Genomic DNA, 27,574 nt, shown 5'->3' with positions numbered 1-27,574 from the left:
CTATGTGTGCACACGACCGGCATTTTTTTCCTCCAGTTGCTATGAGAGTAATGGAGATGTTGCCACATCTATTATGGCTGTGATCTATTAGCCAACACGCCGTGTAGTTATTTCTTTTAAGGCATAGGATTTTGACTGCCCTGCTTCTCATTGGTTTCTTTACTGGGGATGCTGCTACCTGATTGGTCGTTAGGGCGAAATTAAATATTATACACACTGTCTGCTTTAGTAGGCCTCTTTCGTGACTGAAAAACTGACAAACGTTGAGTAGGTTACTTACCAACACAAACCCTTGTCAAACCATTCAAAAACTGCCGGTAAGCAAAAGTAATAAACATGAAGCAATGGCATGTGATTAAAACGTGAAAAGAAACACTCATCATTTACACAAAAGTCTGGAGTTTATATATGTGGCCTGTATATTTCCTATCAGACAGTATATTTATATTATATTTGTATATTTATGAATTTGGCAGACACTTTTATCCAAAACAACTTACAGTGGCATACATTTTGCCAGCGTGTGTTCCCTGGGTTTGAACCCATGACCTTTTGCGCTGCTAATGCAATGCTCTACCCCTGAGCTATACAGGAGCACATATGCAGTATGCTGTGTGAATATCACTAAACACTTTTTGCCAACGATGTCACAGACCCAAAATCTGTTTTTATTGCACACAATGTTGATCTTCATTGTGTGTGGGGTAGTTTTATATAATATTGAAAATGGCCAGGCACGTGCCTGATCCTGATACAGGGTAGGCTATATAATAATGATTATATTTTATGCATGCAAAATCTCTTTGCAAATTGTGGTCATTAATAAATCCAGTTGATATATATTTTTTCAATCTTTTGTTTGTTTTCAATACAAACAAACTAGAAATTTGTGTAAAACTGAAATAAGTTGAGCTTTGAGGTCTGCTGATTCATTTTCGTTTGCTCGGATTTAAGACCTTCCGGCGATGCATGCACCACTTAAGGATTTCGATTGACATCTTCACGACCTCATGTAGAGATAGGACAGACGTCTAATTTATCAATGTTCACTGCCAATCTACAGAAGATGAAACAGTTTTTAGCAGACGTCTCTGCGATATACGTGTGTTATCTGGGGAATATCTGCTTGAATAAAAATATGCAAGAAATTATTTTACTTGATCAGGAATTAAATGGATGGTGAAAGTATTTCTGTATGGTAGATGATTGCTGGAGAAATGAGACCCTGTAACCTAACACATCACCATTTCTATGAAGCACAGCTGAAAGTTTTAAAAGGAAAAATAACAAATGATTCAAAAATACATGGAAGTGTATTATGTTTCTTTCACATTTAATTCATTCTACCTAATGTGTCATTTCATAAACAATACTAAATGACAAATGCATTTGTCACCCCCAGGTGAAAGATTTTCTCTTTCTTTGTAATGTTAAATATTTTGAATGAATCTGTTTGCATATATTATAATGCATAATATCTTCATCTGTAACTCTGACAAGATATATCTTTCAGCATTAGAGGCATTCAGGCTTGCGGTGTGTGTTGTAGAGATGAGGTCGAGAGAGACGAAGGTTTTCATCAGGGTCAGTGTTTAACAGAGGTGATGGTCAATGTTAGGATCTGCAGATGTTAGAAAGAAAAAGGCATGAAAATATCAAACCCCTTATAGAGGAAAAACTCTTCTTAGAAATGTAGTTTTGTTGACCTGGAGAGAATAAAAGGAAAGCACTTATTTTCACCTTCATGTTAGTGGTTTTTATAGAAGTACAGTTAAAGGAGATATTTTTGAGTTTATTTTGACAACATCTTTTACAGAATGTTATTTTTCTGTCAAACTTCTGTCATCATTTTTGGTGTAGCACATTCCTCTCATTTTTTTTAATCAGTTTCAGCTCTCTAAACCTTAACATTTCTTTATCCTCTTCGAATGCAACCTTGGAGGCAAAGCTGCACTGAATCCTATCTTGTAAATGAAGCTGTTATCAGTGTCGTGTCCTTGAGAGGACTCTATAAAACCCAAATTTTGTCCTTCTTTTCCCCGGCCATCTCAGCGGGACACATCATGCTGCCGGCTGTGGTGAAGCTCTGCTGTGGAATCTCTTATCCACACGTACGCAGCATGACAGGTAACCGGATGACATCGCATTCAGCAACACCAACATATGAATATTTACCAGATGAGTTTTTTCAGTAATGTGTTGGCTTTGGAGAAACTGTGGTCATTTAATTTGATTTATGTTGTATTCAACATCTTATTTCCCATAGGGTTGCAGCGTGCGGCTGTGGCAGCGTTGGGAAAAGAGCTTGCACACCTGCAGAGCATCACTCACTTTACCATTCCTGAATGGAGCGGTGCTGTCAGGAGATCATGTGTCCAGAAGTTTAAGAGTGAGCGTGCACATCCACATTTCATCTGTCGAAAAATAACTAATTCACTTTATTCACCCAAACATTATAATATTAGATATTATTATACATCATTAAATATTATCTGAAAATAAAACAGGTGTCTTCTGGATAACAAGCATATATTAGCATGTTTAAACTTTTTTGTAACATGTTTTGCTTAAAGGTGCAGTGTGTAATTTTAAAAGGATCTCTTGACAGAAATGCAAAATAAAATACAAAACTATATTATCAGGTGTGTATAAAGACCTTTTTATAATGAACCATTATGTTTTTTTACCCTAGATTGAGAAGTTTTTATCTACATATACCGAGGGTTCCCTTACATGGTAGTCGCCATTTTGTGCCACCATGTTTCTACAGTAGCCCTAAACGGACAAAATTTTTTACTAAGTTGTCTCCATCGATGACGTGTTTTTCCGGTGCCGGCTACCGTAGCTTCTCTATACGTTTCAAAAGCGAGGGGTGAGCAGTGGACTGAGCCGCTGGTTGCAATTCGCAACCTCAGCACTAGATGCTGCTAAAATGTACACACTGCACCTTTAAGAAAATCTGTCAAATACATTTCCAACACTGCGAAAAAATTATTTTCAAGAAAAAAATGTCTTAGTATTTTTGTCTTGTTTTCAGTAAAAAATATCAGCAAATTCTTAAATTAAGATGCTTTTTCTTGATGAGCAAAAGTGTTCATTGAAAAAAAGAGTTCATTGAGTAAATGTATATTGAGACAGACCCTGTGGAGGCCCAGAAGATCGCAGTGGGACACGAGGACGCTTTCTACTTTAGACAAGGTGAAGAGGCTCTGAATGAAGCTCTAGACATCGTGGAGTCTAAAGAAGGATGGAAACTCGAGCTGGCAGAGGTTATTGTCATTTAGTTTAAAATAATTCGGTCTATAGCAAGCAAGACACATTTACTAAATGACACAGGTTTTTATTTCTGCAGAAGAATGGAGATGTGATCTATAGTAAAGTACTCAAGGGGAACAGGAAAGTTTTTCGACTGGAGGCCGAACTGGACGCGTCCCCGGATGAACTCTATGAGATTCTCTTTTTGAGAGTGGAGGAGATGCACCGCTGGAACCCAAGCATCCGCTCCATCAAAGTAAGACCTGAAAACATCCGGGATTAAAGACTCATGTGAGCTGCTGTAATGAATTCACAGTGTAACATTCTCTGGTTTCACACATGAAGGTATAGAAAGTTAAAGTTCACAAACGTCCATTTCTTCGATCTGAAGTGTTTGCTCTTCAGGTTCTCAGTGTGCATCTGTGAAGTCTGAGAGCTCACCATAAAACAGACTATGAGAAGAGATGCTTAAGCTTTCTCCTACTGAAAATCATGGACTCAAGTACAGACACATACAGAATAAATAGTTTACCCAGAATGCACTGCATATACTGTGGTCAGGAAGATCTACAGATCTCTATTTAAAACTTTTCCAGTTTGAGATCAGGACGCAGAGCTGCGAGATTCACGTGTTAATGAACATCTGCCATTTGACATTTCATCTCTTCCAGCAGGTTTGTTGAGGTTAGATGTGATCTGTAATTAACAGAAGATGTTTTCATATTGCAGGTTTTGAAGCAGGTGGGGAAGAACACCATGGTAACTCACGAGGTGTCGGCAGAGACGGCGGGAAACCTCATTGGCCAGCGGGACTTCCTGAGCGTCAGACATTCGTCCAGGAGCGAGTCACGTGTTTACTTGGGTGGAGCTGCGACACGATTTGAGTCTCTTCCTCCCCAGCAGGGGTTTGTCAGGTTAATCACCGATTCAAGTTTGATTTTTCTTCTGATGAGGATCTCATTGTAAGTGGTTCATGATGTTCCTCTTGATGAATTCTTGTCATATTTGTTTGTTTATAGGGCTGAAGATGGACCCACCTGTATAATCCTGCATGAGCTCCATCATCAACCAGGGAAGAGTCGCTTCATCTGGCTGCTCAACATGGACGTCAAGGTATTAAAATAAAGAAAACCCTTAAAATCTGGACTAATACAGACTGTAAACAGTATGGAAGTACAGTAGTGTATGTGACGTTATTCATGGGTTTGTGAAGAGCTTTTTTAAAGCCAATTGTTGGCAGGGCTTGCCGCAGCCATCTTAGCACTGCATCACCGAGCATCACTCGCAGATGACCAAAAATGGGTAAAGAATGGGTGGGATTTGGCAGGTTGCTGAAACCATGCCCACCTACCTTGACAGTAGTGACAGCAGTGGCAGTTCACCCATCACTCAAGTGCCCATGCCCTTAATTATGCAGAACTTTAAGGTTTAATATCATTTAAACGGATGAGTTACAAAAATATTCACCCCTCACAGATTTTGTACCAGGCTGTAAACATATTATTTTCTGCTGTTAAGTTGGGCATTTTAACAGGGAGGTCTATGGGAATTGACTCACTTTTGGTGCCAGCCTCTAGTGGTCGATGAATTACCATCTAAGACTACGTTTACACGTGGGCGGCTATTTTCATAAACGGACATTTCAACCTCTCCGGTTTCAAAAATAACTTTGTGCAAACATGTCAGTTTTCAGAAAAGTGTTCATTGACATATACCCGTGTAACAAGAAGCTCAAGCCCACATGAGCCAATCAGAATCCTGAAAACAACAACAATCACTTCCTGTTGACGTCGCATACTGTCATGTCGGCTGTCTAAACATCTGTTTGTCTCAGTTTACATGCAACCGTGTAACCGAAGATTTGTTAGAAATAATCCAATTCAGACTTAAGTTTTCCGTTTGCGTGTGAACAAAGGGCGCAAACGAAGGGAAATGTCTCAGTTTTTCAAAATAACCATGTACGCGTAAATAAGGCCTAAGTCCCTTGTGTATTGGCTTTATCAGAGAGATTGGAACGTTGCCCCTCGACTAATACGGACAGTTAAATAAAAACCTAATAATGTCTTTATTCATAAAAATGAATACACTGGATTGCTTCAGCACATGGTTCAGTAAAAGTCAACCGTTGGGTTAAATTTATCTAGAAAATGTCTATATTTAAATCAACCAAGCATTTTTGTATGTGTATGAACTATTTACAATACAAACCTGCTATTTTCATGTTTGTATCATGAGAAATCACATACGCCAAAAATAAAATTATTTGGCCAAAAATATATTTTAAATATATGCTTAATGCATTTTGTAGATAATAAAGCTTAATTTAATATATTTTTGAAATATATTTACTTTTAACCTTCATGTATTAAAATTTTTCAAAATGTATTTTAGGACAACAAATCCATTTCTTATTTTAAAACCCATGAGGAAAAACATATACACATTTAATACACAACTTTTAGAATAAAATATAAAAGTATATTTTTGCAGTGAAAATATATTTCACTTTAATCTTTTTAAACCTGTTATGTTTACAGGTTTGTAACATATACACAGTTTTTCTTCCAATGCGACGTGAATATAAATGTTTTAAAATGTATGTATTTTTTAAAAGATTTTACAAAATATACAAAAATGGCCAAAAAATATATTGGTGAAAATACATTTTTGTAAACATATTTCAAAATATACTTTAATACATATATTTTTGGGCCATTTTTAAAAAATATTGTTTAAATTACATTTTTTTTTGCCATATAGAATGAGTAGACATAAAATGTCAGCTCTCATATTGTGTGACTTTTTTGACAGGGTTGGCTGCCAAAATCACTGGTGAACAAAGCTCTGCCACGAGCTCAGCTGGACTTCACCAAACATCTGCGGCACCGCCTGACTGCGCAGACGTGAGCGGTCCAAACCCTGCTGAAGCTTCTGTGATGATGAGGATGATGCAAGCAGATCTTCATCAGATTGAAATAGGAACACAGCCATGCAACATACACCTCAAAATAACTCCATCAGAGTTTGATTATCAACTCATATCTAGTTACAATAGTAACCAATGATGAAATTATTTGATTATTTCAAATGACAATACATTTTTTTATGAAATTATTTTTGCAACCCATGATGTAAGATGAAATGATATAAATTAAAATATCCAGCAGAAGTGATGTTGTCCTTTTAGTAACACTTATTATCACTTACTGACATTAATGTCAATGCTAATGTGAAACTCATTCCCAGTATATCATTCATGTAAACATTTTTCAGGGATAATATTACATTTTATTGAAAGACTGTACTTGATTTAAAAAAAACATGCATTGAAAAATCTTTAATAATAAGACCCAAAATATTTAGAAAAATATTATTTTGTATTAACTTGCTTGGGATAAACACTATTTTGTAGACATACTGTATGTGTGTACAGATGAGGAGAGGAGATCGTCTCTGTTGAAAGAAATAATAAAGTGACAGAAACACAGCGTGTGTTCTCTAAACTTCATTTTATACTTAAAAAGGGCAAATGACAAATCTGACAGGCGACGTGTGTCATAAAACTCACAGACATACAGTACTGAAACACATGAGTGATGCTTTTACCTGAAATAATCTGCAGAATGACCTTAAGAGATGAACAGAAGCGCTCTACATATATATATATAATCTAATGAAAAATTCAAAACACAGATCAAATTCACACAATAATGATGAGGTGTTGAACTTTAAACCAATGCTGTGATCTTGAGGATCAGCCATTTAAGCAAAACTGAAGAAAACATTTTCTTGGAAACATTTTATTTTAAACATATAAACATGGAGACTTGACTAAATTAAATGACTAAAACATGATTTACACTTTTTTGTCTTGAAATTATTTTCATTCAACACAACATAGGATGAAGCTTAAAATGATGAAGAAGATGAGAAGAGTTAATTAAGCTCAGAAAGGACTTACATTATAAGAAATGTGTTTTGTTAAAATGAGAAATATCAATGGCCTATCTGAGGATGGGAGATGGAAAGCGGATTGAAAAAAAATACGGCAAATTCTCAGATTCTTTGGTGTATATTTTCCTATATTTAATTTTCCTACAAATTAAAAATGTAATAAATATTAACACTTAAAGCTCTCATTCATGTATATACAAGTACTATACAATACAGAAATTAGATAAAACCACAGAGAGGACGAGCAAGGCCTAATCCTGACCTTTGCCCCCCGCTCAAACCTGTATTATATTTACATTATATACATCACCTGAAAAACACAGCCATTAAAAATATCAAACCTTTTTCTTTTAAAAGCATACACGAGCAAAACTAAAAAAACAAAAAACAAACTGCAGGACATTCATACAGGTGCTTGTCATTTCACAGGTGAACAGATGCGTCACATTGGTTTCATTCATTTGAGAGTCTTCGGTTAAAATCAAGTAAACTTCATTAACACCAGGGTGACATGAAGTCTGTAGTTCAGACAGAGCGATCATCATTACCCATATTATTCCTGATGGATGTTAATCTTGTCACAACAATATGCATGACAGCCATTAAACAGAATAATAATAATAATAATAATCCATGAAAATGATCCTGATGTAAGAGAAACATGATGGTTGCACCTGACATAGACTCAAAGACAGCAGGTTCTAGAAACAAAACACAACTGCGCTCGCAACAAAAAACAATGTTACAGATGCAGTCATTGCATTTCGACACCATTTATAACCCAAACATTTTAAATAACAGCACCTTTAAATGTTTGCTTCCATTTCATTGACTTTCATATAAATGTAAGCTGAGGTAACCAATCACAGCTCAGAGAGGTGATGTCATCAGCATGCAAATAACCTTCAGGCTGAGAAATCTATTCTTCTTATCTAGGATTTTCACTTGTCTTCAAGTAAAAAACTCTCTATATATCCTTGAAACAAGATACATTTACTTGAGATGAACATATAAAGATGACTGAACCACCCTTCTTTTCAAACATACACTTTTCTTAAGTTTAATATTGAATATTTTGTTGAAAAAAGTCCTTCAAGTAAATGTATATTGATTTATAAATGTTTTCTCGAGACTAAAACACTGTGAATGTGTATTAATGTGCTATTGGACAGCCGGGATCATGATCATGTGACTGGTGAGTTCCTGTTCTTTGGGTCTCTCTCGGCCCCTGACGAATCATCACTTTTACTCCTGGTCGTAGGGCTCGAGTCCAAAGTGCTGTTCTGGTTTTGGAGTCCATCTTGTTCCCTGCTGGTGTTTTGGTGAGGTGGTCGTGTGCTGGACTCTGGAGGTAGAGGTGAGGTTGTGAACTCTGAAACACTCGTGAGTGTATATGAGGCGTTTGGGGACGTGGCGAGAGAAGTCGTTTCCTCCGGTTTACGGCTCATGACGGCAGAGGTAAAGCTCGTGGCGGTGGGCCGCGGTGGTCTTCTGACGGTTGCTTTAGTGGTGTAGGTGGGTGGAGCTGCTGTGGTCGGAGTAACAGATGTTTGCCGTGTCGGATCGGGACTTGTTACTGAAGGAAAAGTGAAATCAGGAAGCCAGGAGAACGGAGGGTGAAGGTCTGGTGAAACTGTACTGAAACCTGACTTTCTGTTACAGGATTCACAGCACAACTTCTGATAGCCCGGGATTGAGCAATAGCGGGCCAGAACCTCCATCTGACAGAAGATCGATTTATCACCGAGACACGGCTCATCTGATCAAGAGAGAAAGAAAGCAACAAATGAGATGAAGATTTAATGATCCTGAAATGAAGTGGACAGAAATGCTACATTTAGGCTAGTCAAATTCATCTTGAACACTTAAGGGTTTGTGCATATGGACTGATCTGAACATTTATTTGAGCAGAGTTACTCTTTTAATACAGATAAGGAAGATATCAACAAACAATTTTTAGTCTCTTATAATCAGGTTGAGATTTGTGAAAAAAATCAGATGGGGGATAATCCCCCCTATACCCCCAGCAAATCACACCCATCTTAGAAATCATTTAAAGGGGGTTTAAACTATTTTATGCATTCTGACTTATTAACACTGTTTAAAAGTTTGATTCCTTATGCTAAACATAGGTAAAGAATAAAAAAAGCAGTTAGACGTATGACAAGAATATTTCTGACCGAATGCACTTCATCAGGGTTCATAAAGTTTCGGAAAGCTTTTTTTTACATGAAAGATTCAGACTGATCTCATGAAAAGTCGTGTTATAGTCACACAAAATTTGATTAATTTATTTGTGCCCATGGCACGATATTCAGCTTTTTTTCGTGAATGTCTTTTTCGTATCACCCGCACAAATTTCTATAAATAGTTTTGTGTGTCCGTGGCACAACTTTCTTTTTTGTTTCATTTTATGTATTGTTTTCTCATTGTTTTTCCTGTTTTCTTACCATTGTCGCTAGGGGTTAGACATTTTGAGCCATCCAAACCCTAACCCCAACTCCAGACGAGAATAGTTTTAAAAGCAGAATAAAAACATGTAGAAATCAATACATAAAAGTACATCCTAACCCAAACCCCAAATCTAACAACAACCCAAGCGACAATAATTTAAAAATAAGAAAAACAATGAGAAAACAATACATAAAATGACACCAAAAAAAAATTGTGCCACTAACACAAAAAAACTATTAATAGAAATTTGTGGGACTTACACAAAAAAAAAAACATTTGTGCTCAGGGCATGAAAAAAGCTGAATTTCGTGCAATGGACACAAATAAATGAATACAATTTTGCGTGACTATAACACGACTTGCCGTGAGATCATGTTGCAAAGATTCAAACATAACAATCTTTGCTTTATTTCATCTATGGGAATTTCAGTGCAGGTAGTACAGCGGAAGTCCTTATATGGGCACTTAACCCAAAATAGCGTGCACACAAGTCCTATCAATGTCACTAAAGAAGTGTTTTTGTTTTTGAGTAAAATTTCAGCTTCCCAATGAATCCAGTCTTGTGGAAAGCATATGGTAACAGCAAAGTTGCACGTGTGTGTTTGTTGAAAGTTGGATTTTGTTGAAATGGGGCAGTAGTGATGTAGTACTCGAGTCTCGAGACCGATTTCTGCTTTCTCGGACTTGTCTCAGACTTGTTCCTTCAAAGACTCGGTCTTGACTCGTTCTCGGACCACAGTGAGAGGAGAAGGACTCGTAATTTCAGACCGAGTCCTCGAGACCAATGCATTTTTTTATGTTCATATAAAAAAACACACAACACATAACAATAATAATAAAATGCAATGTTGACGGGCATTATTTGAAAATGACATCCCATGGTGCAATGCAAAGATACTACCATCAGAGCCATTTATTTATCTCTAGAAAAATAGGCAGATGATGCATGTGGTATGGATTTTTTAATGATAGTAAAAGCATAGTCCATATTAAGACGTTAAGACTTCTCCTCTGAACAATTCCCAATCTAGCTTAGTCTGTAGGCCTAACTGTTGATTATTAACTGGGGTGAAATTAAATCATGAAAACTGACATGTTTTTATGGTCTTGGTCTCAACTCGGTCTTGACTCAGACTCGACTGTATTTGAAAACCAACAGACTCAGTCTTGACTCGGCATAGGCGGTCTCATCCACATCACTATGGGGTGGTCCCAAACAGTTCATGAGTCAGAGGCGGTGAGTAAAACTGCATCAAATGTCTGTGTTTTGTTGGCGATTTAATGTAAAAGACACAAACATGTAGGGAATCATAACTTAGTGGGATCATAACATATCCAGATAGTGGGATAACGTTTTGCGAGTTTTGCTTGGTCGTGACTCGCCTTGCCCACGGTACGCCTCGAGGGGGTCAAGTTTATTCGAAAAGACTCGATAAAGCTGATCTGTCTTTTATAAATCTCATAAAACTTAAGACTCTTTGGATATATGAATGATGCAATATTAAGCTATAGGTACTCAAGATTAACATGAGATAAGCACAAACAGTGTGTGTTATGGGAGCTTTAAACAAATCCTATTTCATTTACAGTACTTCCATATAAAGCAGAGAATTCTGGGAAGACTGGATGATGTCATTTAATTCTGAGGTAACCAATCACAGCTCTGAAAGGTCAGCTTGTGAATAACCTATAAATTTGTGCTGCGAAAGATAAATCGCATACAAAATAAAAGTGATTTTTGGCATAATATATCAGTGTGTGCTGTGTGTAATTATTATGTAAATACACAAACATTCATATTTATTTATATATTTTTTTGTATATTCTATATTATATATAAATAAATAAAAATTATGTCTAAATAAAACATTTCTTAAATGAATATATGTAGTTGTGTGTGGTTAAATATACATAATAATTACACACAGTACACTACTATGAATATATATTTCTCAATCATTTTTTTAAAAATTGCTTTCCAGTAAAAATATCTAAAATATTATTTAAAAAAATACATTCACTTTACTTAAAAAACAAACTGATGAAGTATTTATGTCTAATAATTTAAACAACCTCCAGTAATGAATGTGTTCATCTCGTGCACTGTTTAAACATGAATGATATCTGAAATGATGTTGATTTAGTGGTGGAGAAGTTTGCTGGGTAATCATGTTCATATTTAATCTCTACAAAAATAAAGCCAGAGAAAATTTGACATTTCCGCTTTAATCCCTCTATAATCAAAGGTAAAGAAATAAATCATCTGAATAAACAGTGAGCTAACCAACCATGAATGACTTACTAGAGATTTTATCCACAGTGTTTTCTGGACGTTTCTCTCCCTCGGTGGTGAAATTGTCCAGTAAATCTTTACCAGCAGTCGGTGGAGGAAACTCTCCTGAAAAACATCAACAGAAACACGATTCATCATGATTCATTTAATGTCACACAATGAACGACTCTTTCATGCTGTTGACCGCACATCTTCAGTTCATGTATAACTTCAGTCTGTTGTCTCACCTGTGCAGGGTTTGAGTTTGCAGACAGACACAGATTCTGGTTTTTCTGAATCACATTGACCCGGGCTGCTGTCTGACGCTTTACAGATGACCTGACGCTGTCGAATACCATCACCACAGCTCACTGAGCACTACGGTAAACACAGTAAACAACAACACAATCACATTTATTTATAGCGCTGAAACAGTTTACTGCTGTTTTCACAGATTGTTTTATTTTCTTTAACCTTCAAGTCATTCCTGTATAAGACTTAAACACTTAAATGAGCTATTTAACTTTTAAAACAGGCTATGTGTTAAAGGAATAAATGTAAAGGTATGTGTTACATATGTACTTGAACAAACAATTAAACGTCTTCAACCTTTTTGTGGGCAAGAGCTACCAAAATGGATTAAACAATCATGAGGGCTACTATATTTATCATTGTTTAAAATGCACATATGAAGTGCATGTATAAATAAATGATAACTTACATACAGTACATGTTATACATTCAGTACAAATAATATATACAGTTTTATAAGTAACAGTGCTTCTGGCTGCAGGTTTTATGTTTTAATCTGTCATAAATGTGTGATGTGTCCTTGTTGTGTTTGTGTTGTGTGTATTTGCAGTGATTATAAAGAGTGATGCTGCTGTCAGTGTGTTGACAGAAAATCAATCGGATGTTTTATTCGGCCTAATTAAACCTATGAGTGATGTCATTCCCTCTGACACAATATATCACTTACTTTAACTCTTTCCCCGAGTTATCTCCTCAATTAAGAGAAAACATTTCCCTGCCAATAACGCTTTATTGACAAATGTTTATGGTTATCTGTAATTCAACTATTATACACTTGATTTTGATAAAAAACTGAAGCAAAAACTAAATTAATAGATAAAAAAAACCTAAATTAATAAACTAAATTAATTAGTAGGATGAAACGTTTCCCCTGTTTTGTTTGTTTGTTTGAAAGCAGAGGGTTTGTTCTTTTTTGTCTATACATTTATAGAAGAAGGCATTTTCTGAAACTTTGGTGAATATTACAAAAAATGCTAGGTGAGGAATGAGTTAAGCATAAAAAGAGAAAATTGTTGTAAAGATACCAATTTAAAAACATATTCATCCACCTGCTGCTAACCATCATCATCGCTGGAGCTGTTTCTAAACTCACACTGCAAAAAATGACTTTCTTACTTAGTATTTTTGTCTTGTTTTCAGTAGGAATATATAAAAATTCATAAATCAAGCTGTATTATCTTGATGAGCAAATGACCTAAGAAAATACAGTAAGTCTAGTTTTTAGACAAAACATATCAAATATTTTGTGCATAAAAAAATCTGCCAATGGGGTAAGCAAATTTTTCTTGAATTTTTCTTGAATTTAGGGCCCTATTTTAACAATCTAAGCACATTGTCTAAAGCGCACAGCGCAACGTCTAAATGGGCGTGTCCGAATCCACTTTTGCTAATTTAATGACGGGAAAATGGTTTGTGCGCCGAGCGCATGGTTGAAAAGGGTTGGTCCTTTTTTTTTTAATGAGCAGTGGGAGTATTTTGGGCGTAACGTGCAATAAACCAATGAGAGTCTCAGCTCTCATCCCCTTTAAAAGCCAGTTGCGCTGGCGCTATGTCAAATCCCTATTTAGATAACGGACTTTGTAAACTTTATAAGCGGAGAAACAAGATCCCCAGTTTAGGATTAATGTTAAATAATTGTGTTGTTTTTCACTTGTATTGAAATTGTTATTTTTTTATTATTAAAACCTTTAAAACCCGTTTTCTTTTAGTCATGGAAGTAATAAAGCAGGCTTTTAATTTCTTTAAATGTATGGCTATCCAATATCATCAAAAAATTATTTACAAGTATGTAAGAAAAGTTTTGTACTGTAAAAATACAAACAAGAGATAAAGAATTTACAAACGGCTCTCCGCAAGGTTCAGCACTTGGACAGCATCAGTTTTTTTAAGCATTAATTAAAAATGTTTCTCATCTCACCATATCCACAGGTACAGAGTCATCATATACAATAAATCCGTGAGGTAGCATTTTAAAAAAACATTTAAAAACAGATGCATTTGTTTAAAGCAAATCATTTATTTACTTACCAGGCTGCCGGTGAAGAAGCTCTTTTTGTCTTCTAACGTCTCATAATCTGTCCTCATTTATGTCCAAGAGAGTCAATAATAATCTTTTACATTCAATCCTTTAATCTTTCATATTTAAAAGCGTTTTTGTGCTGCTGCGCATTCGTGTATGTGATAAGCAAACCTGCGTTGTCAGTCCATTTATAGGCGCATATTACTAATGCGCTCTTTAAATAACAAAAAACATATTGCGCCATTGACTTTAGACTTTAGACCAGGTTTTTGTTGGTCAATGGCGTAGTCTATTTTAGTTGCCTCAAAATAACACGCCATCAATGCGCCTGAACACACCTCGTTTTCAGACCAGAACGCCCATGGGCGCAACACAGCAGTTTTTTTTTTGGTCTCTAAATGTATTATATATTTGGATTTAAATGTGACTAACATCTCATCGGTGTCCCCAAACACTGCTGGAGATAAAAGACTTCTGACAATAAACCCTGATGTGATGAGAGACACATACAGTATGAAGCTGTTTGAGAAACACATTTGTATTAAAGCAGGTTGTCAAAGTAAATTTTTCCTCTTTGTTTGTGTTGCATACTCTCTTGTATAGACATTGACTTTCTCTCTTTCTCGACACATCCACACACAGACAGATATATTTATATCAGTGGTTTTGTTGGGACTCAGTAATGAACACACACCTGAGACCAGGCTCCTGTCCTCCATTGAGCCGGGCAGACGCTTGTGTTACAGGACCTGCGGGTCTCTGGACGTTCACCGATGCAGTTTTTAGTGTTAACGGGTTTGTTGGTGCCGTTCTGTAAGGGCTGCATACACTGAACCACTCGAGTCTGATATCCAGGTTTACCACAGGATTTACTGCATGGACCAAACTCCTCTACGACCCAACTATAGTTCACACAAATACAAGAGATTACAATGAGAAGTGTTTCTATGTCAATCAATGTCGCAGATGTTTCTGCAAAACAGAAAAAATAAAGTCATCCAAATAAGTCGACTACAGATATGGCCCATTTAATCATTTAGATGACAAACCTTTGATTTATTAGGAATTAAATTCTTGAGCTCTCTCAGTCTGAGATTATTGCACTGTCTTACTTAGTATTTTTGTCTTGTTTTCTTATATAAATAAGCACACAAGCAAGTGGCTTGAGATATTGTTAAATGATGAAAAAAAATGGTTTTTTACTTAAACCAAGTTGAAATATCTGCCAGTGCAGTAAGAAAAACTTAATTCCAGTTTCAACTTAATTTAAGTTTTTTTCTTACAGCACTGCCAGATATTTCAACTTGGTTTAAGTAAAAAACTCTTGATTTTCATCATTTATTTCAATAAAAAAGACTTCATATCTTAAGCCATTTGCTTACCAAGTAAATGTATCTTAATTTAAGAATTTTTTGATATTTACATAAAAAACACAAAAAGTGCAAAAACTGATTATCAAGAAAACATTTTCTTAGTATTTTTGTCTTGTTTTGAGTAAAAATTACTACAAATTCTTAAATTAAGATGTTTTTTCTTGATGAGCAAAATGACACAAGAAAATTTAAAAGTAAAGTGATTTTGTGCATAAAACAAGCAAAAAAAATCTGCCAATGGGGTAAGCAAAAAATCTTGAAATATTTTCTCAAACACTAAATTCAAGAAAAATATATATATATATATATTTTAATTATTTGCTTACCCATTGGCAGATTTTTTTGCTCATCAAGAAAAAGCATCTTAATTTAAGATTTTTTAGATGTTTTACTGAAAACAAGACAAAAATACTAAGACATTTTTTTCTTGAAAATAATTTTTGCTGTGTATTTATTGGTTCGTCCTTACTCCAAAATACCTGGAAGAAATCTGAAAAAAGGCAAACCAAAGCTTGGGTCTTAGAAGGTTAAAGCCAAGGAAAAAAGATGCAAAAGACACGTTTGCTGTCAGGAATCACTTTTGTTAAGCGGATGTCCTTCTGACACATACAGTTGCCGTGTGACCGATGTGGAAAGTCATTCTTACAACGGTAGCAATTAAAATCCGCTTTTTTCCTGTACAGTCGTGTACTTTTGGAGATGTGCATTGTGCAATCCTTTCATTTGTGAGTTCTGATTGCAAGACTGAACCCTGAGTTGCATCAGAAAATGAGCACAGTAACAAAGCCTTTATTTACAGATATACAATAAACATACCACCACGGTTTATTCTGACCTTTACCTGAAACTTAATGAGCAACATTATAAACAAAACCTTAAAACTGGGACTGCTGGGATACAAAACATAAACAAAGCAGCGCTCGCTTACCAATTTCACACAAATCTCACTCAGCAGAGACAGATTCGTGATAAATCTGTAATGTTTTATGAGCCAAATCTTTTTTAAATGTTCACATATTTGAATGAGAGATGCAAAAAAATAAGAAGAGTGACTATCACTTCTGTTTTTCTTCTTGTGCATGAACAGCCAATCAGATTTATCAAGTTTATGGTTGATCGGACAAAAAGGCTTTAGCGGATAAAAATGAACCCAGATGATGCCCAAAACTTGACCAACCACAGAGCATCAGTTTGGTGTATAGCGAGCTAAACAATGACAGGCCTGTTGTTAAGATCATAGCAACAGATCTCCTGAAAGACTCACATGGGTTGGCTGCAGTTGTTTGTATTACAGCGTTTACGAATCGGTTTCGGCTTCTTGTTGATCTCGCAGAAGTTCCTGTGAACCAAACGTCCGTCACCTTTCCTCCGACAGCCGTATTTGGTGTACTGAAGCCCTGAAAACACAAACAACCCTTTTACCTTTTAAAGATACGGTCGCTCCAAACCAATCCATTATTATCATCCATCACATCATCAGTCTGACACAGTAAACATGTTAATGATGCGTGTCTGTTTAAAACATGTTAATGATAAACACACCTCCACCACAGGATTTGGAGCAGGGCGACCAGCTCTTCAGAGCCCAATCATAAGTGTCCAGTTCAGCCATCAGCACATTGTTGTTGGGGATTCCCTTCAGAAGATCTTCATGAATGATGTATTTGTAGCTCAAACTGATTTTGGTCTCCTCGGCCTGTGGGACGACCTGCTCAGAGTAACACAATCATCTGAACACCTGTCGTATCCATAAACCCAACCCCATTATTATACTTTAGTGTCTCGCTCACCAGAACCACAATGCCTTCATGCAGCGGTCCGATGGTTTTCAGCGACTCGCTGTTGTTTGTTAGTAAATATTCCCACTCCAGGCCGTTCTCGATGAAGGTCATAGACTTTGTTTCTTCACCTTTAGCATTTAAGATGAAACTTTCGGTCTGCTGATTTTTTACGGCTGAAAGAGAAGAATTAAATCTGTGTAACACACCGCCGCTGGTTTTCAATGAGTTACTGCCACAGGAGCAAAAGCGCTGACAGTCAAACTCCTTTCTTAATTTTTCTGTTGTTTGTACTTTTGTGTGGCAGTGTTTTTACTTTAATTTATTATGTTTATTTCAGGCCATTTATATGATCATTAATCATGGGGGATAAATATTCTCCAAAAATAATGAATCAGAGGCAGGGATATAAAGACCAGAGGTGGGGATAATCCCCCCCAGCAAATCATACCCTGGCTATAACCATGTTGACAGTTCAATTAACTCCAACTAACCTTAATAAGGTTGTCTTAAGAAGATTAATGTCCACTACAATGACCCTTGACAAAGCACCGGAGTCACACGAGTGTAGCAACAATAAATGAGTTTGTATTCATGTTATTGTGTTTGTTGTCTTATACACAACTGATCACAATCTCATTAAACTCAAAGAGTTGGGTCAGGATCACCAACCCTACCTCAAGCCATTTCGTGCTATAGTCATGAAATATTTTATTTATTTATTCGTGTTCATAGACACAATTTTCCTCTTTTTTCACGATAATGTCTTTTCGTGTCTTTTTACCCTGCAAAAAATGATTTCCAAGAAAAAAATCTTAGTATTTTTGTCTTGTTTTCAGTAAAATATCTAAAAAATCTTAAATTAAGATGCTTTTTCTTGATGAGCAAAATGATAGACCAGGAAGATCAAATTTAAGTGATTTTGTGCATAAAACAAGCAAAAAAATCTGCCAATGGGCTAATTAAAAAAATCTTGAACATTTTTCTTAAACACTAAATTCAAGAAAAATTCAAGAAAAATTTGCTTACCCCATTGGCAGATTTTTTTGCTTGATTTATGCACAAAATCACTTAACTTTGATATTTTTGGTCTAAAAACTAGACTTATTTTCTTTGGTCATTTTGCTCATCAAGAATAAACATCTTGATTTAAGAATTTTTATAAATTTGTGCTTAAAACAAGACAAAAATGCTAAGTAAGAAAGTCTTTTTCCAGTTAAGAAAATTTTTTTTTAATTTGTGCTTAGACACACCAAAAAAGAAGAAACTCATGTCCATGAACACAAATAAATAAATCAAATATTTCATGACTTTAGCACAAAATGCATTGAGATTGGGAGCATTGCAGGTCACAGAACCTTAAGTATTTCTTTTAAAATGTTTGAACAGATTTTAATCCACATGTATCTGACTATACAAACGTCTTCAATCTCTCAGCACGAGCTGATCTGAGCTCAATTTTCATACGAAAACAGTGAGAGAATCTCAGCAGCATCTTGTTTTATGCATACATGAAGTGTTGGTTGAGATTGCAGAAAAGCTCTTAACTTTTATTGACGACTGCTCTGAGCTTAGTCATCGATTTAACAACTACAAACTCACCAATGAAATGTGGAGATGTGTCGTTCTCTTCGATCATGATGTGCCGCGCACCCGCAGGAATGTCAAACATTTTCAACAATCCTTTAAAACAGACACACACGTTTAGCATGAAGACAAAGAAGGAGATTTCATCTTAGATTCTCATTGTAATGTGAAAAATGTACGTAATTTTTCTTATGCATACAAACTACAATAAAAAAAAAACTTTGATTGCTTCTCCACACACAATAGACCGAATGTAATAGACAGCACTGCGAGTTACTTAGAAATATACATATGTGGAGAAATATAGAGAAAAGCTAGATGATAAAATGACAAGCTAGAAATACAACCATCATTTATGAGGCTCAGGTGCAAAGCTTCTCAAACATTAAGAAAAAAAGCTCATTTACAAGAAAACATGTCAGAGGCATCTGAGCTCTTCAGTTATACCAGTCAAACTTTATAAATGTATTTCTTTGCTATAGAAATATAAATGAGATGCTGTGTTTTTGTCTGTAGTACTGCTGTCTGTCTGTATTTTGCCTGCAGCTTTAGTGGTTTATGACTCCAGAGTGAAGTGAATTCAGTTTGTGTTTGGTTTCATGATGTTTAATCTCCGGTGTCTGTATTGAGAAACTCAATGTGGGTTTTTTTCTTACCTGTCTTTTTGGGTGTTTTGGTGAGAGTGTGTTTGACAGTGCGACAGTGTGAATTATCTCCATCACAAACACCGCATTTATCTTCCTGTTTATACGACGCAACCTCCTTATCACAGCCAACATGCTGAAAAACACACACATACACACAATATCATTAGCAATATTGTATTAATATAGTGTAGAGTAATGTTGTGCACATGCATCTGGAAGCGTGTGGGCACGTGTGTTTGTGTGTGTGGGTGTATGTGTGTGGGTACGTGTGTGTGCATGTATGTTTGTGTGTGTGGACACATGTGTGTGTGGGCACATATGTGTGTGCGTGTGTTTGTGATACTCACCAGACATTCTCCTCGTGCACAGACACTGTACGAATCAGAGTAACTGCAGCGCGTCCCATCGTGCATCACCTGATTCATGAACACAATCTCATCCGTTTCTTTAGAGCGGCAACTCAATTCACATTTATGGGCCTCTGAGACACACACACAGAGAGAGAGAGAGAGACTTTAGATGTCACCATCATGGCCTAAGAACCTGAAGAGAAAAACTATGTTTTTTAATATGTGACCCTGGACCACAAAGCCAATCATAAGGGTATTTTTTAGAAATTAAATAAATAAGCTTCGAATTAATGTATGGTTGTTAGGATAGAACAATATTTGTCAAAGATACAACATTTAAAAAATCTTGAGAGTGCAAAAAATCTAAATATTAAGAAAATAGGTTAGGGTTAGGATCCAAATAAAGTCCTTAGCAACACATATTACTAATGAAAAGTTTTGTTTTAGTGCTCTCTACTGACTTACAGCTGTAATGATGTTGTGGACTGAATGGGGAAATAAGCTTTTACATAAAAAACAAACTTGAATGCAAAATCCCCAAAGAGCAGTGGGAAGGAATGAAGTCTGTAGGCAAATTTCTGGTGCGATTTTTCTGCATCCACTAACAAAAATTTAGTTTTGATATATTTACTGTAGGAAAGTTACAAAATATCTTCATGAAACTTGGTCTTTATTTTATATCCTAATGATTTTTGACATAAAGGAAAGATCTATATATTTGACCCATGTAATATATTATGTATAAATATATTAGTTGTCTTTTTCTACAAATATACCTGTGCGACTGGTCCAGGGTCATGTATGTAAAACAAATATGTTTACTTTTAAATGCTTTGGATAAAACTGACTGTGCAGAAGAGAAAGAGGGTTTTTTTTATAAAATATACACATTGTTAAAGATTTTATTGTTGTAATGTAACATTTGTTAGTCGTAAATCAACCTTTTTACCAACAGTTATGAATTTTCTTTCACATTTTGCTGTATTTGTTGTAAACTCCAGTGATATGATTCAAATATGTGAGAGTATTGCACTATTAGTAAGTGAAACACATCAAATTAGTCAACATTTCTGTCAGTGTCAGACAGTTTTTAGCACTGACGGTTAATCTGTAATGTACAATCTGACATAATGTTGTATTAACTTTACTCAATATCTCACTAGAGTTACATCATCAAATCTGATAGACGGACAGTAAAACCCTGTACTCGTGTTTATTCACATATACGAATCTCTCTTTCTCTAAATCTTTATTTTCTCTCTCTTCTGTTTCTGCCAAGAACATGATGTTCCAGCGTTCATGACTTTATGTCCAGAGGTTCTTATGGCCACGTCTCCAAAGATCCTAACCTCACTGGACAGCACACTTTATTATTAAAAGTTATTTAAAATATGTGGGCAAAAAATGATCCTGTATTACTTTTAAATATGGATTTACATTTTTAGAGTCTGATACAACAACAACAACAAATACATTTCTGTGGCCAAATATATGCAATACATTTTGTAGAAAGTAAAGCTCAATTAATTATAGTTTTGAATTTGAAAATATTTTAGTTAATTATATTTCAAAATGTATTTCAGGGGCAACAAATACACTTCTAATTTTACAACCTATATGAAAAAAAATATTTTTTCCTGTCCAAAATATTAATGTTTATAAAGTATGTATTAAATATAACATTTAGTATATTTTTGCAGTTGAAAATATGTTTAACTTGTAAACTTGTAAACCTGGAAGTTTAATGGTCCAATGTGACGTGAATATAAATGCGTTAAAATGCATTTGAGTGCAATTCCCCTTCTCCACACCTTTTTTCTTGAGAAAGTAATACTAAAGTGAAGAAGAAAGGCAAAATATTAAATGTAATAGATGAATACAGCAAAATGCCACTGTTTAATGAACACTTGTGGGTGTATGACTCCAAAAGCTGCAATCTCTCACGTAACTATTTCAGCATCCACAGATGGCTTAGTAGACCATTTTTTATTGTTTATAGACGTGATGTAATCACAAGTCAAATGGACATTTACCACAGAATGTATCACATGAAATTTTCAGTTTGTGTTTGTTATCGGTTCATGTAAAGTCACCTTTTTCGTGATTACTGTTGCCTTTAGTTTGACCTTTGTCCCTTGACTTACACTGAGCTAATTCTCCTCTTTCAGCAATTGCAACGGTGTTTTAATAAGACCATTTGCCTATTGCTTGATGTAGAGAATAAACCTGTCAGATTATCTGGGGTTGTTTATAAATTTATATTGCACCAAATTGTTAATGCTGCTAATATGGTACTGTTCTGAAAAAAAAACATCTGTAATGCTTAAGGGTTTTTTGCTTAAGAGAGACATCATGATTTCTGATACAAATCTCAATGATGGTGAAGGTAAATGGCAAGAAAGTTGCAAAATTTTGTCCATTTACAATGCATGACGGGAGTTATGCAATAGCTGATTAGTTAGTTAACCTTAATTTTCCTTTTGGATAAATAAGGGCAATCGGTTTTCTTTGTTTTTTCACGTAAACTGAACATGTTAGAATTTACAGTGTATACATATATATATATATATATATATATATATATATATATATATATATATATATATAATTACATTTGAAAATGTATATTTTTTCTGTATTTAAACAGAATTTACACAAAATTTGCTAGTTATGCAGCTGTTTGCCAGTAACTGTATATTTAAATTTATGTTATTTACTGGCAACAGTTTCTTTGTTTTTCCTTCATATTTTGTTTCCCAGAATGCTTTGCATGAAGCTGTTATTTGATAGTTTTATTCTGTAAAGATAAAGACTTGTTAATGTTTAATGTTCATTTAACTTTATACAAACTGTTGCCAGTAAATAACATCAATTTAAATCTACAGTAAGTTACTGACAAACAGCTACCAATAATACTGTTATTTGTACAGACATGTTTAACAGTGTAGGAGGCCACTGTGGGCACAACACTGATTTGTAGCTCTAACAATTAAAGGGGACAGAGAATGAAAAACCATTTTTACCTTGTCTTTGTTGAATATGGTAGTCTACCCGCATTCACGAACACAAAAAGTGCTAGACATGCTAAACATCTCAGTCTCATAGAAATTCCTCTTTTAGAAATGTCAGCCAGAAACCGGCCCAATCTGAAAAACTGATGCTTATGACATCACAGGCATCTAACTGCCCCTCCACTTTAAAATAATTGGCTACATTTTTAGAGTGGCAGCAAAGTCAGCCAATCAGTAATGAGATTGCAAGTTAAGCCAGTAGGGGGAGCCAAATAGGTGCAAAACCACTTGTTTAAAATCCCCCACCCTAATAGAGCTATCTGAGAGAGGTTTTTAGGAAGCTTCTAAGGCATTACAGACCCAAAAAAAAAAAAAAATGTGTCTACATGTCACATCACAGAACAAGGATAAATACCCCGTTCAATCATTCTATGTCACCTTTAAAAAAACAATGCATTCCAATGAATGGGCAATATTTAAATATTTTGCCAAAAATAAACAACACAATGTAGAGCAGAGAAATATTAATACTGTATTGTGAAGTTATTTCTGATGCTGTTGTACAGTAATATGTCGCAGATAAGTACAGCAGAAAAGTTTGCTTTTACCGTCAGGATGTTCGTATGGCAGCCACGTGTGTTTGACGTTATTGTAATATTTGTTGCTCCTCTGGATGCACTGTTGAGCTCTGAAGTCTTCATATGGACCGGGACAGTCTTCAGTGTTACACACCTGATAATCAAACGTTGATCCAGGACAATCACGACCTCCGTACGCTGGACTGCAGAGACACAGATGAGATGATAATGAGCGGTATCGTTCAATCATGCTCAAAGGTGGAGTTTTAACAGACATTAACTCACACTGGGTTATTGCACTGCCGACTGCGTGAGCGAATGCCTCCTCCACAGGTGCGAGAACATGAGCCAAACTTTCCCCATGAGCTCCAGCCTCCATCGTGACCGTACGGCTGATAAGACGACCTCCAGATACAGTGACCCTTAAAACACCACTGACACACAACACATATCTAGATCAGCTGCAGTAAGCGTTTGAACCAAAACTAATCCAATCCAGTTCAGTGTTAATCCAGAACAGGTAAAGTGCTGGTATTTACTGTAACACTTTATTACTGTAGGATTCAGAACTATAACACTTTATTAACAGTTTCTCTCTTGTTGTCTGTCTGGGTTTAATTATGTTTAATGATGTAGTACAGAATGGAGTTCCCATTTTGTCTCAGTCTGAATGGAGGAATTTCACTCTTTAACAGAGATTTTTTTCCAGGACAAAACTTGTATTTTACTACAAGTGAACATTTATATGCAAAGCAGCTCATCTAACGAGTAATGAGGAAATAAATGTTACTGTCAACATGAACATGTCATGACACACATACACGCCTGTCAATCAAACAACCGCAACAGAGAAACGGAGCAACATGATTTAGATTTAAACATTCACTGAATATGCAACAGTAACACAAGCAATGATAGTTTCAGATGAACAGCAGCTTTATAGGTAACCTATCTGTTCCGTTTGACATATAATTATATTAGTTTATTATATTATGACTAGTGCTAAGCAAACATTAATCGTGATCAATTGCATACAAAATAAAAGTGATTTTTGTACATAATGTATGAGTGTGTGCTGTGTGTAATTATTATGTAAATATAAACACACACACACACACACACACACACACACACACACACACACACACACACACACACACACACACACACACACACACACACACACACACACACTTATGTATGTATTTAAGAAAAATGTATGCGATTAATCACGATTAATCTTTGCCCAGCACTAATTATAACTGTTCTCATTAGGGAAGCATAACGATTAATCACGATTAATCTATCACAAAATAAAAGTTTTTGCGATTAATCATTATGCATCCCTAGTTCCCTTTCAGTCGGTCACTACGACGTCACGTCGTGACCGACGAATTGGGAACTCGCTTAGAGAGACCAATCTGCTTCGTATACTACTAAAACGCCAATGAACTTGGCATTGAGATATTTGCATAATGCTGGCGCCGCCCCGCCAGGTGCCTTTATAAGCAGCAGGTGCAAATAGGGAAATTAGCTTTTTCGCTTCGAAAGCCGGCTTTATCTGCTACTGAGAAGCTACTTTACTCTGTTGGGATTTGATTGCTGAAGTTGGTTGAACTAGCAGTATCACAGCGGACGCTTCGCTTATTCCACGGCTCTACATCTGTTTATTGTTTTGAGTTTAGTGTGTGCGTTGCCTTCCTGTGCGCTCATCAACTAAGCATCTGAGTGAATTTCCCTAAAAGAGTGATACGAGAGAGCTTTGTGCCTTGTTAAAGGCAGCCACTCTCTCGTATATGCGGAGATCAGCGTCCTTTTCAGGATAGCTTTTCGCCCGTGCGATCTTGGATGCGAGAAGTATAAGGGTTCCAGTGACGGTCACGAGCGCTGTCTTCGTGCTCAGGCATCGAGCAGTCCGGGGCTGCGTTCGTGGAGAGTTTCTGTTCTCTCTGTGAGAACATAACCCTCTTGGATTGCGGAGACGACTGTCGTTTCTACGGGAACGCTGTCCGCGCCTTTGCAGTGCTGACGCGGCCATGGTGCGGCTGTCAAGCGCTCGCAAGGCGCCCTTCGCGTCACTACGCTGAGTAGGACGGAGGATGCGTCCTCCACCTACCGGCCTTCTCATCCTCAGCCGGTTGAGGCTCCGGTGGAGACTGCAGAGTCGTGTTCTACGATGTCTGCCGAATCCATTGGACCTCCTTCTGGTCCCGTCACTTCTGCAGCATCAGAGGGGTGTCCATTTTTCCTCCGAGGCAGAGTCGTTCCGGAGATGGCGGCCATGCCCGCTCGAGCGGCGGAGACGGTAGAGTTGGAAAGGTTAACCCCTCTCCGCCCGAACCGTCCCGCCCACATGATTGGTACTTCGGAGCTGCTCGGGCCTCTCGGTCCTCTCCTCCTGTGCCTTTCTTTCCCGACGGCACGAAGAGCTGACGTGATTTGCGGCCGTCCGGCCGTTCAGCTTTCACCCCTCACCTCCCTCGCCAACGGAGCCGCTAAGGGCGGGGACCCCTTCAGTGGAGCGGGATGCGTTCCTGGAGGGACCACCCAACCTTCCCTCCCGTGTTTGTAGACAGTCGTCCGGTTACGGACGCTGCCCGTCAGGCATGCTGGAGAGGCGGCTTCGGCCCTGCACGCAATAACGTTGCTGCAGGCTCACCAAGGATTTACGAGGGAGACCGCGACCTTCAGTCGTGCGATGTCCACCACAGTGGTTCAAGATTGCCACCTTTGGCTGTGTCTGGCTGACATGACGGACGCAGGCGAGAACAACTTCTTTAATGCTCCTGTCTCACAGACCGGCCTCTTCGGCGAGGCCGTGGAGTCGTACAGCTCCGCTGCGCAGACTGAGGCGATCTCCTAGGTCATGCCCCGGCGAAGGAAAGCTGCCCTTGGTCCACCACGCCGGCTCCTCAGTCTGCCTCTCGCCGTCGGCGTCCTGCGGCGACCACCTCCGTTCCCCTCCTCGGACCCCATCTCGGCAGCGCAGGGGAACCGGTCGTCAGCAGCTCGCCCCGCCCGCTTAGCCGCTTCCCGTGAAATTCGGGAGTTTAAGTGGCCAGTGAAGGGCGACCCGGATTGGCAGAGGATCACTCTTCAGGAGATGGAGCTCCTTCCCCCGATAGAGGGTCGGGTGGAAAATCCTTGGTTTGCATATGTTCCACCGGCTGTTCGGCCGGTACCCACTTAACCACACATAAGAGTGCATTCCTCTTCCCTCTCTGGGTCTCCGGAGGATCGAGAGAGCCGTGAGCGGGTCCACACCAGCTCCCCTACCTCTCCTCTATCGCCAGCGGGTGACCTGAGGAGTCCGAGCTCTCCGCTGAGGAGACCGGACCACCAGCACCCTCATCGGAGTCTGCGCTCTCCGTAGAGGAGACCAGATGACCGTTACCCTCAGCGGGCTCAGGTCAGTGTCACACACACATACTGTAGATGTTTATGCTGTCACAGCAGATGCACCGGCAGTCCCACCTGTCTCGCTTCGCTGCCCCACCGCGGGTACTTCGGTAGTGTCGTTATTTCTCCTCGTACGGTGCCTGGGTGCTTGGCTTCAGTTCCCAGCCCGTTTCGTTGGGTTTTACGCACGATCCGCTTCGGTTACGAATCCGGCACTCCCCAAAATTCGGGCTTTCGTTTCACTGTGGTGAAAGCGTCCGATGCACATGTACTGCGTGCAAAAGTCGATATCCTGTTGGCGAAGGATGTTCGAGCCGGTCCCTCTTACTGAGATGATGATAGGGTTTTTCCAGCCTTTATCTCATAGTACCCAAAATACGCGGCGGGTTACGATCGATTTGATTTACGCACCGGCTCTACGAAGGTGTTCTTTTTGGATGATAACGCCGAGGCTCGTATTTCAATATTCAGATCGGTTTGCAGCCTTAGACCTGTAAGACGTGTACTTATGTGTCCATCTCCCCTCGCTTTAGACCGTTTTTTCGCTCTGCGTCGTGGGGTGGGCATATTAATACTGAGTACAC

At 37.5% G+C, this 27,574-nt stretch overlaps 2 protein-coding genes across 3 annotated transcripts in view; one reads left to right on the top strand and one right to left on the bottom strand.

Moving 5' to 3' along the window:
* The first annotated feature begins 2,120 nt into the window (after positions 1-2,120).
* On the top strand, positions 2,121-6,334 carry star2 (steroidogenic acute regulatory protein 2). The gene is made up of 7 exons (XM_065272337.2): positions 2,121-2,127; positions 2,267-2,389; positions 3,139-3,269; positions 3,353-3,511; positions 3,985-4,169; positions 4,275-4,368; positions 6,067-6,334. The coding sequence occupies exons 1-7, from the start codon at positions 2,121-2,123 to the stop codon at positions 6,160-6,162; spliced, it is 795 nt and encodes a 264-aa protein (XP_065128409.2). The 3' UTR covers positions 6,163-6,334.
* A 413-nt stretch (positions 6,335-6,747) lies between these two features.
* Positions 6,748-27,574, bottom strand: part of adamts14 (ADAM metallopeptidase with thrombospondin type 1 motif, 14) — a 70,609-nt gene continuing 49,782 nt past the window's right edge. For both annotated transcript variants that reach the window (XM_065272799.2, XM_065272798.2), the window contains exons 11-22: positions 23,877-24,025; positions 23,622-23,794; positions 20,000-20,133; positions 19,662-19,785; positions 19,021-19,101; positions 17,431-17,594; positions 17,183-17,348; positions 16,905-17,037; positions 14,962-15,169; positions 12,184-12,313; positions 11,966-12,061; positions 6,748-8,968 (exon numbers count right to left, since the gene is read on the bottom strand). In XM_065272799.2, coding sequence (XP_065128871.2) covers positions 8,394-8,968; positions 11,966-12,061; positions 12,184-12,313; positions 14,962-15,169; positions 16,905-17,037; positions 17,183-17,348; positions 17,431-17,594; positions 19,021-19,101; positions 19,662-19,785; positions 20,000-20,133; positions 23,622-23,794; positions 23,877-24,025 — 2,133 coding nt within the window. In that variant the 3' untranslated portion in view covers positions 6,748-8,393. The remainder of the gene's footprint in view (positions 8,969-11,965; positions 12,062-12,183; positions 12,314-14,961; positions 15,170-16,904; positions 17,038-17,182; positions 17,349-17,430; positions 17,595-19,020; positions 19,102-19,661; positions 19,786-19,999; positions 20,134-23,621; positions 23,795-23,876; positions 24,026-27,574) is intronic.

The sequence above is a fragment of the Paramisgurnus dabryanus genome, chromosome 1 (genome assembly GCF_030506205.2).
Source record: "Paramisgurnus dabryanus chromosome 1, PD_genome_1.1, whole genome shotgun sequence".
NCBI lineage: Eukaryota > Metazoa > Chordata > Actinopteri > Cypriniformes > Cobitidae > Paramisgurnus > Paramisgurnus dabryanus.
The sequence above is the reverse complement of the archived record's forward strand: the minus strand, read 5'-3'. Positions and strand labels throughout refer to the sequence as shown.